The sequence below is a fragment of the Haliaeetus albicilla genome, chromosome 8, assembly GCF_947461875.1.
Source record: "Haliaeetus albicilla chromosome 8, bHalAlb1.1, whole genome shotgun sequence".
NCBI classification, from domain to species: domain Eukaryota; kingdom Metazoa; phylum Chordata; class Aves; order Accipitriformes; family Accipitridae; genus Haliaeetus; species Haliaeetus albicilla.
Genome location: NC_091490.1, coordinates 11,360,338 through 11,377,629, shown reverse-complemented (window position 1 = coordinate 11,377,629; position 17,292 = coordinate 11,360,338). Strand labels below are relative to the sequence as shown.

The following is a 17,292-nucleotide window of genomic DNA, read 5'->3' as shown; positions in this document are numbered from 1 at the left end:
GTCGCTCTTCCTCTCTCTATCCCTGCTCCATAGCAAAAACATGCAATGTGTATTAGTAATACTAATTAACAGTAGCAATAAATACTAATTGGAAGTACTTCATGTATTAGTTACTGTATTAACTAAAGCAGCAGACACCTCTGCCATGAATCTCAAGCTTCTAACCCTGCAAAGGAAATGCATAATGCCATTAGTTTTTTCCAGTTTGTTTTTTTTTTTTTTTTAAATTGGGAGGAAGTTGCAGACAACATACACTACATCTAAAAGTTAATATTGCACAAAAGATAGGATGTAAACGTTCCTGTGACAACTTTCATTCTTCCCCTTATGCATACGCGTTAAGGTAAAGTCTTTAATTACATGATCACACAGATAGTTTTCCACCTGGCACCTATGTGTTTTAGTGCACACAACGAATTCAAACTGACAGTGAATTGGGGCCATACATAAGACACTTGGACCACTATTTTCAGGAAGCTGGCCACTCTTGCCACAGAAAAAGTAGGGTGAAAGAAAGGCTGGGAAGAGATGAGAAAGAAAGGCTGGGAAGAGATGAAAAAGAAAGTCTGGGCTGGAAATGAAGGTCTTCTGTCTTGTGGTTGAGACCATTGCAATGTTGCCCCAGGATCTGGATTCTGGCCTTCCTCAGCATCACAGGAGGATTCTATGACAAGGAAGCTAGTTTAACAAAATCTTTCAGAGATTGTTGCTAATCTTGTGCTTTCTCTGCCTCCAGCAGTCAAACCTGACTGTTTTATAAGCGCTGTAAATGCTTCCAACTGCCTCTGAGGTCAGTGAGCCTATTGCCTTGAACTTATAAACATGCATAAAATGCCAAATACCCCAAACAAAGTTTTAAAACACATACCCAATATTCACCAATATTCTTGCTTTTAATCTGTTCTGATAAGGCTGAGTTTATTCACCTCCCTCATCTTCGAGATACTGTAAAAATAAATTCACTGATATTGGGGCAGTCACTGGTGTAAACTGCTAAGAAAATCAACAGCGCTTCCAGAGCAGGTTTTGAAGGCAATGCAAATACAGTGTAAACAAGGTGTTGAAGGAACTCTCTGCATAGTATTAAGATATTTGTTTTGAGGGGTGGGGTAGAAAATGGTTTTGCTATATTCTTTTTGCAAGCTGGATACTTCTTCCCTGTGCTTTTCCAAACACTGTTATTTTAATTGTAGGTAACAACAGACAGAATGCTGCAAAACGAAGTCAGATTAAGAAAAACTTTATCACAATCCACTGGCTTCTATTGAAACACTTCCAGTGTTTCACATTATGATTTCTGGTTTAATGACTGCATCTTCCATGACTAAGACTTTCAGAGTTAAAATTCATAACCAGACCTCCCTGAGAATCACTGAAAGACGAAGAAAATCTTCACGATTCCAGGATGCAAATCCTCCTTGTGTACATTACAACAAGCCCCAAATAAAAAACAATTTACAGGGCTTGTAGTGATATGGATAGGGGACAGGGAATGAGCCAATAAGGCTGGTTGTCATAACCCATCTATGGCTTAATCTCTGTGTAAATCTCTTTACAACAAGTCAATAGTGAGGACACCACATCTAGTGGCTTACAAAATGTAAAAGTCACCCTGCCCACACACCTGCTATCTGCAGGCTGAAAACAGCCAATCTGACTGCTCTTACCTTCTGACAGATTCAAGTCAGGCTGCTGCTGTTGATCAGGGCAGATCAGCCTGATCAGCAGCCCAAGCCCAGAGCCCAAGGACTGAGCTGCTCACGACATGGTAAGTACTGGCTGTCTGGGCAGCACACGCTCTTCTAACAAGCACTGCCTCTCTCTCTGACAGAAGGGCAGCGGGAAGGGCACCAGTGGGATGTCAGGGCTGACATCCCCTGTGGGCTGCCACATCGACTATAATGACCTATATCTACTCTTCTCTGTCCTTCTTCCCTCTGGCCTTCTGCAGTGTCAATGCTGTTCTGCTACTCTCCACACGATGCAATTAGGAAGAGAGATCACCCTGGTGTATACTAATTGCCAAAAGCACTTATTTTTCAGTCTTAGTTTGGCAGGGGACAAGAACCTTCCCTCCTTTAAGTTTTTATGCATCCAGTACATGGACACATATAATGCTACTGTCAGAGCAAAACAACTCTGCTGCCATAACTGACAAAATAAACTTTATGTATTCACGCCACCTGCTCCAGGAAGCTGCAAGAATTGGAGGTTTGCCAGAAACAGAAGAAGAAAGGCAGAAGTATGGGCCTAAATAAATCCCAAATAATTTTCATAGTAAAATTTGTATTAGAGGGATAATTTCCAGTGGGCTGTTGTGTTAAGTGTAATAGGTAAAGCATGGAGACACTCCTGCACAGAAAGTCTCAGTTCCACTCTGTTCACAGTTCAGTCAAGACCAGCACATTTCCTAGAAAAATACCTCACTCTCCCATCTTGCAAACTCAGTATCTGTTCCAGCTTTTGCAGAGGTCTAAATCCTTGTCTTTGCCTTCATTTGAGTAAGAAGGCCACATCAACTACTTAAGTTTACCAAAGAAACAAGGACAATATAGACCAGTATTGAACCTGCCCTTGTTAATCCAGATCACAAGTTCTCTCCCAAGGAAAGAGCCCACCACATCTTCCTTCAGCTTGCTCACACATTGAATATTTACTAGTAAGAATGAAGATGACTCATCCCACCACCAGTACAAACCTGATAAAATGCAAGGCATCTCCTCAAGCAGTAGCCAAAAACCACAGTCTAAGAGTTTAAAATTTTGGTGACAGGTTTTTACTATGGTTATTATCTGAATTTTTTTGCTTTGGAACAAAGTGACTTCTTTAAAACTTAGCCAGCCAGCAGGGCAAACATTTGCCCCAAAGGAGAGTCATTTGCCCAACAGATTTGATTTTAAAGTATATTTCATCAACACAATAACACACTAATAAAATTCACAAGTACCCAAGCCTTTAAGGCCAGGTGTTTCATCTACTTCCCTTCCCAAACAGAACAAGCAAGTGCACACATAACCGCAAAAAATTTAAAAAATTAAATTTAAAAAACAAACAAACAAACAAAAAACCCCCAACACCCTCCCCAAAAGCCAACCCCAAAAAACCAAGAAACTGGAAAATACAGAATATAGCTGATGACTTGAACTTTTATCCTGACAGCTTCCAATGTGACCCACACAGATGCTATACCTTTAGTGCTAAGAACCATCCAAATATAGCATAAAACTGCTAGTAAATTCTAAGGGTTTAGTTTCATTTGTTGTTTGTTTGTTTTTAAATGATCCTTACTACTTCCTGTGGCCACCAATAGTTTGCTATTGCAGTGAAATCATGCACTCCTCCCAGCAGGTGTGTTTACTAAACAATTGACATTCAACAATAGATAACATTAAGGCATTGGTGGGACAGCTCCAGAGAATGACATACAATTATGTAAAGCTTTGAACAAAGGCATTCACAAAGGTCTCAGGAAATAGATTTTCATATGACTAGCCATCACAGTACACATTACGTTATGACAAATGTTGCAGGCACAGAGTTTTCCTTAGTTACTTTGGTTCCTTGCAGTAACTTTTCTTCCCCATTCTTAAATGTACTAAAATACATCTTGAACTGAAAAAAAAAGGGGTGGGGGAACGTCAAGTTATCTTTTCAGTTATGTTTACGCATCTCTTACCTGCACACTCCAAGGTGACTGAAATGGAGCTTTCTGAGTGTATCATGTCAAAGTGACATGACTCCAAGTCTGGGCATTTTTCATAAATTTTATATTCTTCCTTGCAGAATTAAGCACCTTTCAGTGGAAAGGACACCCAAGGAAGTATTTTATGACTTCACTGAAATACTTCTTTCACCTACCAGTTGAACAATTTTTTTTCCTCTTGGCTAAATGCACATTCTTCATCTGTTTAACACTGCACTGTGGTAGCTTTAAAAAAAACTAAACCTGGGCAGAGGACTAGTAGTCACTTGCATTTGCAAACACACTGTGCTGTGTTTTTATTTTTAAAAGCTGTTTCTAATCTTAAAAAATAGTTCCTTTTAGGCTAAGATAATGTTCTTCTGAATGCTTTTGATTGAAGTGACATTATGAAGTCTTCTCAGTAACAGTTTTGGAGTTCTTTCATGTTGCAAGTCCCCACTGAGCTTAAACTAGCTCATTAGCTCCAGACAACAAGACAGACAGGACAGCAAAGCCCTCAGCATAGGCTGCAATGGATGGCAAGACCCAGTGTGAATACTGGGGTGATTTGTTCACAGAGCTTAGTGCTCTTATGTCAATATTTCTAGCTGAGTTTGAATAAGCCAGCTACTTCAGCCAACTGAATTCATACAAGTTGTCACCAAAGCAGTTAAAAAAAAAAAAAAAAATCTACGTCCATTGAAAACTCTGCCACTGAAATATCATTCTGGAGGAAATTTTTAAATCTGAAAATTTTAGGTAAACTATTTCGATCTTACTGACTTTAGAAATTAAAGAAATATAAACCAGGATTGTGGACAACATTTAATGCTGAATTTGTACTGAAAGGTCACTCTTCCTACTGAAGAAGATTTGTGAAATACATGGCAAAACAAAACCAACAAGGAGATTTTAAAGTGCGCTGTAATAATCTCCTCAATTTGGGTTCTTTATATGATTGACCTGTTCCAAATGTTATTGTTACGCTTAATTATCCAGGGATTTAAATACTTTACTGAACCATAATTCAGAACTAAAAAACTATGCAGCTGCTTTCTGAGAAATCCTAATCTGAACTCATTTGAGGAATGACCTTCCTTCAGGATAGCTATTTCTCCAGTTACCGTACAAACTATCAACATGTTTTAAGGAAAGTTTTAATCCTATAAACTGTATTTCAATTTGTTTCTCAAAATGTCTTAGATCACACCTTATATAATAGCAGTTCTCTGCTGGAAGGAGGAGAAAGAACCAAACAACCAGTTATAGTACCTTCATTAAAAAGTTCCCTTAATTTTATAAACAGTACCTTGGATGTAAGGTCTCGGTGGAAAATGCCTTTATAGTGAAGATAACCGATTCCCATAGCAATGTCATATGCCAGTTTCACTCTCACTGTCCAGGGCAGATGCTGGTTACTGTCTAATAGCTGCTCCAGGTTACCACAGTTGATGTACTGAAAAGACAAAGCAACATTTGTAATTAATTATTTAACTTCATATATTGTCAGGAATATAAAATTCATCATTACATAAGTGTTCTCAGCTCAGCTACACATTAAAAACTTTTTTTTGTTTCTTAAGGGTTAGGCAGGCACAAAGTTTGCAGACCAAGAGAGTCTGAAAATCTCTCCCTTCGCCACCTGTACCAATATATTTATGTAAAAGGTTCATGCAACAGCCACCATTGCATTAGCTCTATGGTATTTAAATAACTGCTATTTATGATATCACCCTCTCATTTCAGTGTGAGGAAAATGGGGGCAAAAAGGATGAAGAGCTGGCTCTCATACAGAATAAGTCAGCAAAGAGAGGGCTAAGTATCCAAGTGCAGGTCATGGAGCCTGATCAAGTTCCCTGATATCAAGTCCCTAAACTGAAGCAGCATCAAAGAAAAATATTACAACATGTTGCTGTACATTACATTTTTTCACTGCTATTATCTACAAGTCCTAATCAGCAATCTGACTCCCACTGTGTTCAGTACTACATCAACTCCATCAAATGGTAGCCTTCATGAAAAGGAACTTACATTAAGTATAAGATAAATGCTACAAGAGACAGTGAAACTAAGCAGCACCCAAATGATGCTAAGTTACCTATGACCCAGGGTTAAGACATGGCAGCTCTACTGCTCAAATAATCATTACAGCAACACTGGGCGTATGCTTTATGTATAGACCCTTTACACCTCAACAGCAGCTACACCATGTTTGAGTAGCTTCTTGTTTCATTCCCAGCCCAGTCTCCTCACCAGCGACAAAGCAAAAAGACTAGCTCACTCCAGAAGGAAAACCTGGCAGCAATGCAGTGACTTCGTCAAGAAAATCCAAGCAAAGCAGACAGGACAATTTGCTCCCAAGCCTGGTCCAAGCACGTAACACTGCGGCAGGCTGCACCAGCTTTGCTCCTCTGTGCTAGACAGCTCTCCACCTCTCTCTGAAGAGGCTTTGCACTTTCTTGTATCATTCACCCAGACAAAACATGTGCCACCATTATCACATTAAAATAAAAATCGTAATTACAGCTCTTGTTATTTCCGAAACTTTGAACTTGCTTGTATTTTGTTGGGCTTCTTTGTGTCTTGGAGCCTTGGGCACAAGGCAAACGTGGACCACACATCACGCAGCGTGGATATAGCTGATCTCCTCAGACTATGCACACGTAAGCCAGACTCTACTAGTAAATCCAGGGCTCATGGCTCGCCTCCTGGATAGTCTACAAAAAACAGCTTCTTCCTTACAGTCAGGCCCTTTCTTCTTCTGAGCTCATCGGTTAATTTTGAAAACCTTTTTCAGCAGATACACAACTTTCACAGGTTACTATTTAACAAGGTTAAATTGTTCAGGCAGATGATGCACAAACCAATTTTAACTGTCACAAAGCTTACCAGGAGGGGGCACCACAAAGCACCGTGGGGCTCCACTGCTCCCCTCGGCTACACTGCACATCCCTCGGGGACGGGGTTCATCCCAGCTCATGCACAGCAGCACATTTCACTGGCAGGCCAGGACGAGACCCCTCTCTCTCGCAGAAGCTCCATCGACTGCTGGACAAGCCGGGAAATACACATGCAGCACATGGACACGGCGGGGACAAAGCAGCCTCACCCTCAGCATTTGCTTTTCTACTTTTAAATATGAACCTTTGGCCTGATCATGCTGCTGTGCACCCACCTTTTGTCCTTGAGCAACAATCAGGGCAAAGGGTGAGTACAACAGTTCCTTCTTTGCACTCAATTCTTCAAAGAATGATTGACAATTAGCTCCAGTCTGGACCAGATTTTAGAGCTGCTATCAACTATCTTCTCATACCAAAGGAGGCAATCCCACAAAAGGTGCCTGAGTCTAGGAAATGCTCCATATTTAGCAACTTAATGTTCTTATGACTACTTCAAAATGCTGTTTCATATCTTTTGCATTAGACTAACAGCAGGAGAAAGAGTGCAATGATATGCAGGAAAGGATTTCAAAATAAGTTACAGAGAAACAGAATGCTTCCTCGTATTGACCATTTCTAGACCAAACGGCAAAAAGTATTTGTGTTTTACAATTAGGCAAGGAAAGCTCTTGAACTCTAGAGTAATCTGACTGACATTTTAAAATGCACTAACCTGTTCTTAAGCAGTAAGATTTTCTATCAAACTGTTCTCTTTTGTGCTGAAGTCAAGATAATTTAATTACTCAGAAATTTGCGCTTAGTGCATATCATTTTGCAAAATAAATGCCTGCTGGCCTCTCTGCAAGAATCAAGGCAAACAAGACTTAACACACCAAGGATAAAAATGAAATGTTTAGGACTGCTATAAGCCAGGCACTGCAGCTCGGGGGGGAAGAGAGTTGATCAGATGACTACACTGGAAACTAGAAATTGCAGGCTGGTGCAAGCCAGAGATCCAAAACAACCTGTCCCTTATGCTAGGAGTTCATGTGTCAGGAGAGTGGAGCAGGTCTGGAACAGGTCACTCAGAAGCTATGTAATCTCCATCCTTGGAGATTTTCAAGACTCAACTAGACAGAACTACAGCCAACCTGACTTAATGTTGGAAACAATACTGCTTTGAGCTTTTCCAACTTTGATCTTTCTTTCTCATTGCTTTTATTTGAACTCCTAAGGGAGCTAGATGACCTTACAGAGCACTCAAGAAAAAAAAACATTGCTCAATATAATTCGATTTTTTTAAAAAAATCACAAGTTGATAGCATGCTTAAGGAAAAAATACTGAATAAGATTTCTACATTAACTTCATATATATTCCCAGCCTCCATGGAACAGTGCAAGCAGCACTTCTCATCCAGTTACATTCAAATCATCAAATCCAACCTGGAACAGAAAGCACTAAAGCACCTAGCTCAATAAGCCAATTATAAAGTGATGCTTATCAATTATCTCAAACCATTTCACCTTTCTGATTGGGCAATAACAGACCATCTATATAGCACTGCCATACTTAAATTCGTTGGCAAGAGAATGCAACGGGGAAGGGAATCACTGGCCTGGCTTTCTATTTTGGTTAAGGTTAAACTGTGCCATACCATGACAATAATTGCTCCAGAAGTGCTAATAAAATAAAACAAGAAATCAGTAAGAGTATTGACATACTTACTGAAATGTGACAATAGCTAGCTACTATTTTGAGCATGCTCGTGCTTTCCTTTTCAATAAGGTATCCTACTGATTTGAGTCATTGCTGTCATATTCATTAGGTGCATCTAATTTATCTATTTCCCCAGCACTCTTCCAGTGAAATTGCCTTGCAGGGTCATTCAGCCATCTTAACTGCAAGGACTGGATTCTAGCTTGGGCTGCGTGAAAACTGACACACACAGAGGACACAGCATGCATGAGCTGGAAGAGCAAGAATCAAACCTGACTCTAGCACATATACAAAACCCACTAAGGCTCCTATCCAAAACTGCCACCTAGCAAGTGCTCAGACCTCATTTACTAGAGATTTGAGTTCTGGTTTTGGCTCTGATTTCTAGTATACTTCTATGAAGCACAGCAGGCTAATCATCACATGAACAACTGAACTAAGATTTTTGTATAGACATCTTTTAAGACTCTAGTTGGTGTCAGATTTTAGCTGGCCAGCAGGTAATATTTGTATGCAGAGTCCTGAATTGTGCCTAAGGCAAGCACCACACAGAGTTCAGTGCTCCCTCAGTGTCACTTAAGTAATCCAATTCTTCCGGTCATTCAGGCTGATAATGCAAACAGCCAGCCCGATGGCCTATTTTTTTCAGAGCCCTTCAACAATGCCTTTTCAGAATAGACACAAAATTATGTACATTATTTCCTAATTGCCAAGGCAACTGGGAGAAAAATAGTTGTTCTCAATCTCTTACTAGCACAAACCAGCGCTGTGTGGTAAGAATATCTTAAAGAGTAGTAAGTGTACCTCTCCCAAAGAGAATACTGGATTCTGTTTTGTCCCTGAAACATTTCAGTGCTGGTACAGTAAGGCTACAGAGCACACATCATCTCAAAGCATTATTCTACTACAATAACAACAGCCATTGCGTAAGCGTACAAGCAATTGGAGCAGAGATCTGATCCGGCTATGACAATGAAAGCAAAGGTCACTACATTTCATAGAGACCTCACAGCTAAATGGAGCAGTGTTCAGACCTTTTCAAACTCTGTATCATCAGGTTGCAGTCAAACAGCTACCCATTATTCCTACTGCTAGCTTTTTGTCATGTAACAGGACACCAACAGTCAGTTTATCTGGTTGCCAGAGTCTGAAAGTGTGTGCTTTAGGTTGTTTATTTTTGCATTTACTGCAACTTAACACAGCAAATTGAACACTGGTTTAAAAGACCATTTTAGCTCACAAAAATATGCTTTTCCTACAAATTTATCCATGGTAAGAGCTCATACTTTTGTTGCTAGAATGAAACTGTATATGTTACACCTCTCTTGAACCTTATGAGGAAAGAGGGCAGTAGCTTCTTTGAAGGACAAGTTACTCAGAAGCTCAGCCAAGCTATAGGTGCTTTCTGGATCAAAGAGCGTTGAGGAGTCTTCTGATGTTATAGCCTAATGCTATGAAATGCAAAAGCAGCAGTATATAACCCTTTCCCACACAACAGTCAGGGCATAGGGAAACATGCTATTTTAACTTACGAATAGGATAATAGGACTGCTCTCTTGCAAGACACTTACAGTCACATTATCAGACTCAAGCATATGAAATGAGGAATGGAATGAAATTCAGCATATAATGGTACTTACACATAGCATTACATGCTTCATTTCAAGAGACTAATACTGAACTTCAGCTGTCAGATTTTAGCCTTCAAAATAAAGGTTTGAACACACTAATATGAGAGCTAGAAGCTTTTAAAGAAGAGGCGCATCAGATTCACATGATTCCAGCAGTTATTGCTCAAGAACAAAGACTCCAAATATTGCCAAGACTGAGGGGGAAGACTGAAGGGAATTGCAAAGAGTTTTCAATGCTACTTTGAAAATGTGTAGGTCTAATATAAATAAACCACCAGATACTGCAGAGGAAAGCCAGAAAAAAGTTGGCCTGCTATTTACTCAGCTTTAAATGTCACAATTTGCCATTTAAAAAGCAACAAATAACCACAAGACACCCCTATACAGTAGCCCAAATGTTGCCAAAGACAACCCATTAAGTGGTTAAGAAAAGTAGGTGTGGAGAGTGCATTTATGACAGACCAAATGAGGTAAGTAAAGAGTAAGAGCTCTGGGGACCCAGAACACTACAAGACAAACACTGAGATAGCAACAAATGAATATACTGGAGAAGCTGAATGAAAAACACAGGCAGAGAAGCAGCAGGAAAGAGAAACTAGAATCATGGCTGTGTGGAGAAGTAGGAGAGATGTCAGAGCAAAAGCCAGACTACATAGTTGGACTCTAAAGGGAAACATGGAAAGCAAAATAGTAACATGGCAGATATTGGCGACAAATGCATTGAAGCAGTGTTGAAAGAGATAAAGCTTGCATATTTGTATCATTTCTAATGCTGGAAGAAGGCAACTCTTGTGCCTAATAAAAGAAAGTTGAGATCTTTTCACTCAGCTTTCTGCAGAAGTTTAAAAAAAAATTTAAACTACCCATTTCAAGGAAGACACAACCCAATCTTGGGTTCTCATATGTTTAACAGTCATCTGTCACACTCAGCACTCCCTAAGTGACTACTTTGAAGGCTGCTGGCTGCAAGACAACAAGCCAATGTACCCTTCTGCCACAACTGGCATAATTAGCTACAGTGGGAGGACTGGAAATATCCTCCTTTCCCCAAACTGTTTTCATTAGCTTCAACTGTGCAGAACTGGAAAAGAACGACAGTATCAGTATGTTCAAAACTACAAGATGAGATACTACAAGTTGATACACAGATTGACTACCAGATTAAACTGACTTTTTTTTTTAAAGTTAGTTCATAGACCTCCACTTGTTAAAAAAAAACAAACAAAAAAAACAGTTTAAAAAAATCTACAAAACCACCTCACCCAAGTACCTCTGAGCAATAACCTTCCATTTCCATTAAATATCTAACACACTGATTGCACCAAACAAAATAAATTAAACATTAAACCAGAACAAGTTGGATGTTTAATTTGGGCTGTACAAGTATACTTTTGGACAGCAGGTGAACTAAAGTTGCCAGGGAGAAAAACCACAAGTACTGAAAGAGTCAGAACATGCAGGTGAAGCGAGCACATTTCAGAACAAAGCTCAAACTTTTTCATGAGAGACCAGAAGGGCTCAAATGGCTAGGAAAAATAGACTGATTGAAAGGACAGAAGAAAAGCCAAAAGTCTTCCTCTAAAGTCCACTTTTGTTTCCTGAGCCTCAGTTGCTGAAAACCAAAGGAAAAGTCTGTAACCTAAAGTCAATTTATCTTCTGCTTTTCAACCTATACAAACAATTGAGTTCTTTAATAAAAAATGATGTATTTTCTTGAAAGGTGTTAACCATTACAGGATGAAAATAATCTTGCTTTAAAAAGTGTCAGCTACTCATAGAGGAGAGGGCAAGCTTCGTCATGCAATTGTCATAGCCTGGTTACTCATCAGAACTCAGAACCAAAAGCCAAGAAATGCAACAGATCTACCTCCGTTTCTTCTTCCGTGTCAGTTGTGGCATTTATTGATTCACTGGCTCCTCCTTCTAAAAAGGCATGTACAGACAGGGCTTATTTTATAAGGGCAAACAAGAATTAACATGCGCTAACTCAGGAAGGAGCTGTAATGAAAACCATTTGTTGCATTCCAAACATTTAAGTGCTGGCATGGAAAAGAATATGGCAAGATTTGTCTTCCTTTAATTCTCTACATCCAACAGCTCTTATGGTCAGCATGCTGAATTTATCCCCTTTCCTGTCATTCCATTCAATCAAAATTTAATGTTCACTTGCTTGCCTGCTGCAAGAAACAGATTACTGTAAGTCAGGCTTCAACTGCAGGCACATAGCAACAATGCACTATTGCAACCCATATGTATGAAGGGTTTGAAATACTTCAGGATAAGCTTATTTTGGAACCGGAAAACACTCCCAGTATATCTATACAAACTGACCTTGATAACCATTTTTCCTGTAATTATATTAGTAGAAAAAACAGAAAGCAAAGAAGGCCTAACAAAAAAACTGCATTTATAATCTGAAGTCACAACCATTTGGATTCTAAGTAGAGCCTAGTTTCAGTGCAGATAAGAATCTGGGATATGGCAAGCTAGCAATGGCATAAATTAGCACACGGGCACAGAAGATAAAGTACCTTGTTGCTGCCACAGGCAAGAGAAACAGTATTTCTACAATAACACTTCTGTTAAGAGCAGAAGGCTCTATATATAATGACAGCATTTTGAACATACTAGACACTCAGTTCTGCCTAGAAGCAAGCTGTAGTCCCCGACAAGGAGCCTCTTATTTAAATAAGGTCTTTCTCACCTTCCCCACAAAGATACCAGCAGTAGCGGCCCACAGATTACATGCCTGCAAGATTCCACATAAATAACCTGTTTGCTTCATTTTTTGAAGGCTGTAAAACAGCTACAAGGATCTACTGAGCGCAAAGTTATAGCACACAAACACTGCTCATAGTACAAACTTTGTATAAATTCTGCACAGGGAGTACTTTTTTTTGAGCTGTTTCAGAGTGACTTTCCAAGCCTCAACACTCCAGCTGTGCCACAATGTCCATTTACATTTGAGGGTGCTCAAACACTTTATTAGCAATTATAGAATGCACCAAGATCCCCTATTAATAGTGGTGTACAAAAGCAAACATTAAAGGAATTTTCTTCTACAACTCAGTTTCTGAATGGTTTGGATGGCTGATAAGTAAAGTGAAATGAGGAAGTGAAATGACAGAATACTTGTTAATTCAAGAGTATGTTTCCTGGGGTCCAGGGTGAAGTGGAGCGGGGGAGGAAGAGAAAGCACTACAAACTGAATTTACTGGAAAATATATAAGAACAAAATCCCAGACAAAAAGTTAAAGCGCCAGCATCACAGTATCTGTTTGGACTGCATCTCTTCATATACACAAGTAACAGGAAAATCTAGTCCTCAAGGCAGTATTCAGTTCTCCTCCCCTCTCTCCCCCTCAAACCATAATAGTTGAGAAGCTTGCATCTTCTCAATCTTATTAACCTAGACATATTTCCAGGATATCAGAAAGAAACAATAAAAGAATTGCAGGGGTTGCAGTTCAAGAATGGTTTTTTTGCTTGAGACAACAGCAAATGGTCCACTAGGCTTACAGTGAGTGTCAAAACACTGATACTAAAAATCCCTCCCCCCCAAAAAACCCACACAACACACACACACACACCACCCACATGTGTGCCACACACATGCAGGGAAGGAAGAGAAGGAATGAGACAACGGAGCTTGCTGTTTGCAGTTCAACATTTATGTGCCTCTTATCTTACTTTCTCCTATCCTTGAGACATTCTAAGAAGCAGGAAGAGGTTACCACCAGCAAGATATTTAGCAAGCCTTCCTTAGAACACAACATCTTTAGATACATCTATCTCAATTAAAATACTAAATAAAAAAGATTCCTTCTGCACTATTACAGGTTCTGAAGTGATGAAACAGTCAATCATCTTCCTATAAGAGGGGAAAAAAAGAATTAAGTCCAACATATAGCCTGTGTAGCCAAGATTTAAAAAAAAGGCGGGGGGGGGGGGGGGGGGGGGGGCTCACTTAACCATGAGCTCTTAAGCTCATACACAGACATTTAAGAAAGAGATTAGAATTCAAAAGCTTGCACATCCAGAAGTTCTTACTGAAATAACTGGTTGCTCATCAGTTCTGATCTAGCACCTGCATGCATAAATATAGACTATGTGCCTGAAGTCAGACTCATATTTTCAAAGTCTTGGCTTCTGTCTTTACATGAGAATTTCTTTAGTGTCTCTGATTACAGTACTTCTTACAGCTGAACTTCTTTGTGAGAACCCCTCCTTCTGTCCTAACCACATATTGCAAACGTATCTAGCAGTTTCCCTGTGCCTTCAGCACAATGCGGTGCTTCAACAACTTTCGTTGCTTGTCTGCTTTTCGTAAAAGGAGAGACTTTCTCTGTAGAGTTGTCCCCATGGGTTTAATTTACCTGGCCACCACCAATCCACAGTAGGTTTTTCCTTTAACTGATCTGCCAGCACTTCCCTCCTGAGAGAGGGCCTGTAAGGCCAGCTTGCATCCTCCATAAGCCAACATTTTTGTCAGCTTTCTGTTTCCCACAACTGAGCTTTTTATTGCAGCTTTTTGAGAATTAATTCCACCGTTCTGTAAAGCAAGGACCCACTTGAGCCTCTCTTACTTATACTAATTCTGCAAGTGTACATGATACAAAATCACTCTCTTTAAAAAGATGCATTTTGGGGGAACTGGTCAAATCATATTAGCCGTACAGCCACAGGAAAACACATACAAATTTAGTAATTAAAGGTTCCTCTTGTCCTCAGAACAAGTGTTGTGACCAGGTACAGCAGCACTTAACTTCCTATCAAACTGAAGCTATGCCACAGGGGCCCCTGCATTCTGTGGGGCTAACCTGGTATAACCAAACCAAAATCTAAGTTAAAAAAAAAAAAAAAAAAAAAATCCTCTGTTTAGTGTTTTTCTGGAAACCCTAAGTCTTTAATCATCACTACAATCAGACAAAATAGTTAGCTTTCATTCATGAAAAAGTAAATAGCCATCAGATGTAGGAAAAAAAATTGAAAGATCACCTAACTTATGTAAGATCCTTTACACGCTTTCCAAGAACCTGACTTTTGATATTTAAGCACTCAAAATTGCAAAGCTACAAATCAGACAGACCTTAGCTGAAACTCCTGTGGAGGCCTGTATCATTTTTTGCTGGAGAAAGAACTAAAGGGTCAAGCACACCACATATGCCACAACATCAGGCTGCAAGAGTATGAACTGGAGATGGAATTTCAGCCAGAACACTAAATTTCCTGCCTCCTGTCATTGAAAGCCAGGCCCCCTTGTGTGATTTTAAATGGACTTTTTTGGTATGTGCAGCACATCAAGCTGTGTTTGGGACTGGAGTCTTTTTTCCTTTTAACTAATTCACAAAAATATTTGGTTCCTAAGGAAAACAGTATAAACAAAGTAAAGAATATGTACTTTGTCTTAACTTCTGTGAAATAACTTCACTTAGACACACTGCTTTTTTGTGTTACAAAATAATTCATGAAGCCTTAAAGTTATAGCATAAGGTTTAAACAGTGTGATGTTTTCCAAATACCAACACTACCCTCCCTTTTCTACCAGCTTTTTAAACTCTACTTACTTTGAACAGTCTAATTTACTTATTACATGTACCGTGTTTAGATTTAATTTTGCATCCACTGGTGCATACAGATGAGTCAGGTTTACTTCTACCTTTAATCAGCCTAACCAGTACATACAAGGTACAGTGATGGGTACCGGAGTCTGCAACTCTTCAGCTGTTGGAATAACCAGTCATCTAGGCTCAGTACAAGTGTCTACAGCATTACTTCAACAAAAATGAAACATGTTTAGATGCTAAAACAGCATGATGGTACTCACATTGTTATAACCCTCACTCAGTCTTCCTGGAGTTGATAATCTAGACTGAATCATTACTGGAAATGGGATTTCTTCCCCCTCTTCATGCACCCTTTCAAAAAAATATAGTTAGGGCAGACAACCCTCCCCCCAAGCCAATGCAGTTGGTTAGTCTAGCACTCTCCAGTTAATACTGCATCAGCGTATGGGTGCTTCTAGAGCTACCCATGCTTCTTGACAAGGATCAATGGCACAGAAATGGATCTCTTCAATTCTGCAAGCTGGGAAGTGTCAGATATATTAAGTCTTTCATACGTGGATCTCTCAAGTTGAAGAGAGACATGCTGTACTCCTCTAAAGAGAATGAATCCATTGGTAAAAAGGACACCACTCTGAAGATGAAACAGTATGATGTCTTGTATAGCACAGAGAAAGGATGAGGTAGAGGTGGTCATCAAGCATCAATCTACATTTGCTGAGAGTGCATTCAGCCACTTTTTATACATTAAACTGAGAACCTAAGTGAACTGTTACAGCAAAACTGAAACTGACAGTCCATATGCTGTGAAGAGTGCAAAACTGAGACCAAATATGGTTCAAGTGTTGATAAGTATTTTTTAAATTCTATTATAAACAATCAAGAGATGAAGGGAAGTGTCTGCACTGAACCAAGTTTATAAAAAAAAAATTATAACTGTATTTCAAAATGATCAAAGACATACTAGGAATCATCTTGCAAGCTTCACAGGAAAAAGAAAAGGCACAAGGTCTACATGTGGTCCTGGACAAAGCTATTAAAATAACTTGTTTCAGATACATACACACATACGAGTACCTAATATTCAAATTTGTACATATCTCTTTTTTTTAATGTCACAATAATTTAAGCAAAAGCTAAAAATGATACTTTGATACAAGAAATCTGAAGCACATCCCAAGGCTTATCACTTTAAAGATTCAGGATCTTTAAAATTTCAAAAAGATACTGCTAGAGACTTGGTTTACCATGTTATAAACACATTCATCTTGGAATATAAACAGAAGCTTCCTAACTTTTTGGCTTTAAGAAGAGTCCCTATTACTTATGTCTGTTTCCTGATAGCTGCTGTATGCAACAACAAAGGTGATACTTTCAGTTCTTCCTAATTTAGCCCTGGTGTTCATGTGCAATGAAGTTGAAAGCGCAGGCAATAGATTTGTCTTTCTGTACACGTTCAGTTGGTTGGTTTTTTTAACCCAAAAAGATTGAGCTGATATTCACAAGTTCCAGTAAGCAGGCACACAGTAACAGAGATTTTTGCATCTTGTAGGTTCACCTTAACTCTGTTCCCCAAAGTAAAAAGACTTCACAGTTCTATGTATTTTTAAAAAGGATGATAGAATTAACTAGATATTTCAAAGCACCTATTAGCTTGCAACAATTTTTCTGTGGTGAGATAAGAAGTGCTTTTTCTCAAGAACAGAAGCATAAAACACTATGCAGATAGTGAACAGTCCTAACAGACATCTTATGTGATGCATTCATTCTATTTTAGTGCTGGAAAAAACAGTTGCAATGAAATGAAGTGATTTCTCAC

The 17,292-nt window shown here is 39.2% G+C and overlaps 1 protein-coding gene across 1 annotated transcript in view; it reads right to left on the bottom strand.

The window, feature by feature from the left end:
• TESK2 (testis associated actin remodelling kinase 2) overlaps positions 1-17,292 on the bottom strand; it is an 85,660-nt gene that overhangs the window by 22,457 nt on the left and 45,911 nt on the right. Inside the window, exon 5 of the mRNA XM_069788865.1 lies at positions 4,992-5,138. Within this exon, the coding sequence (XP_069644966.1) occupies positions 4,992-5,138 (147 nt within the window). The remainder of the gene's footprint in view (positions 1-4,991; positions 5,139-17,292) is intronic.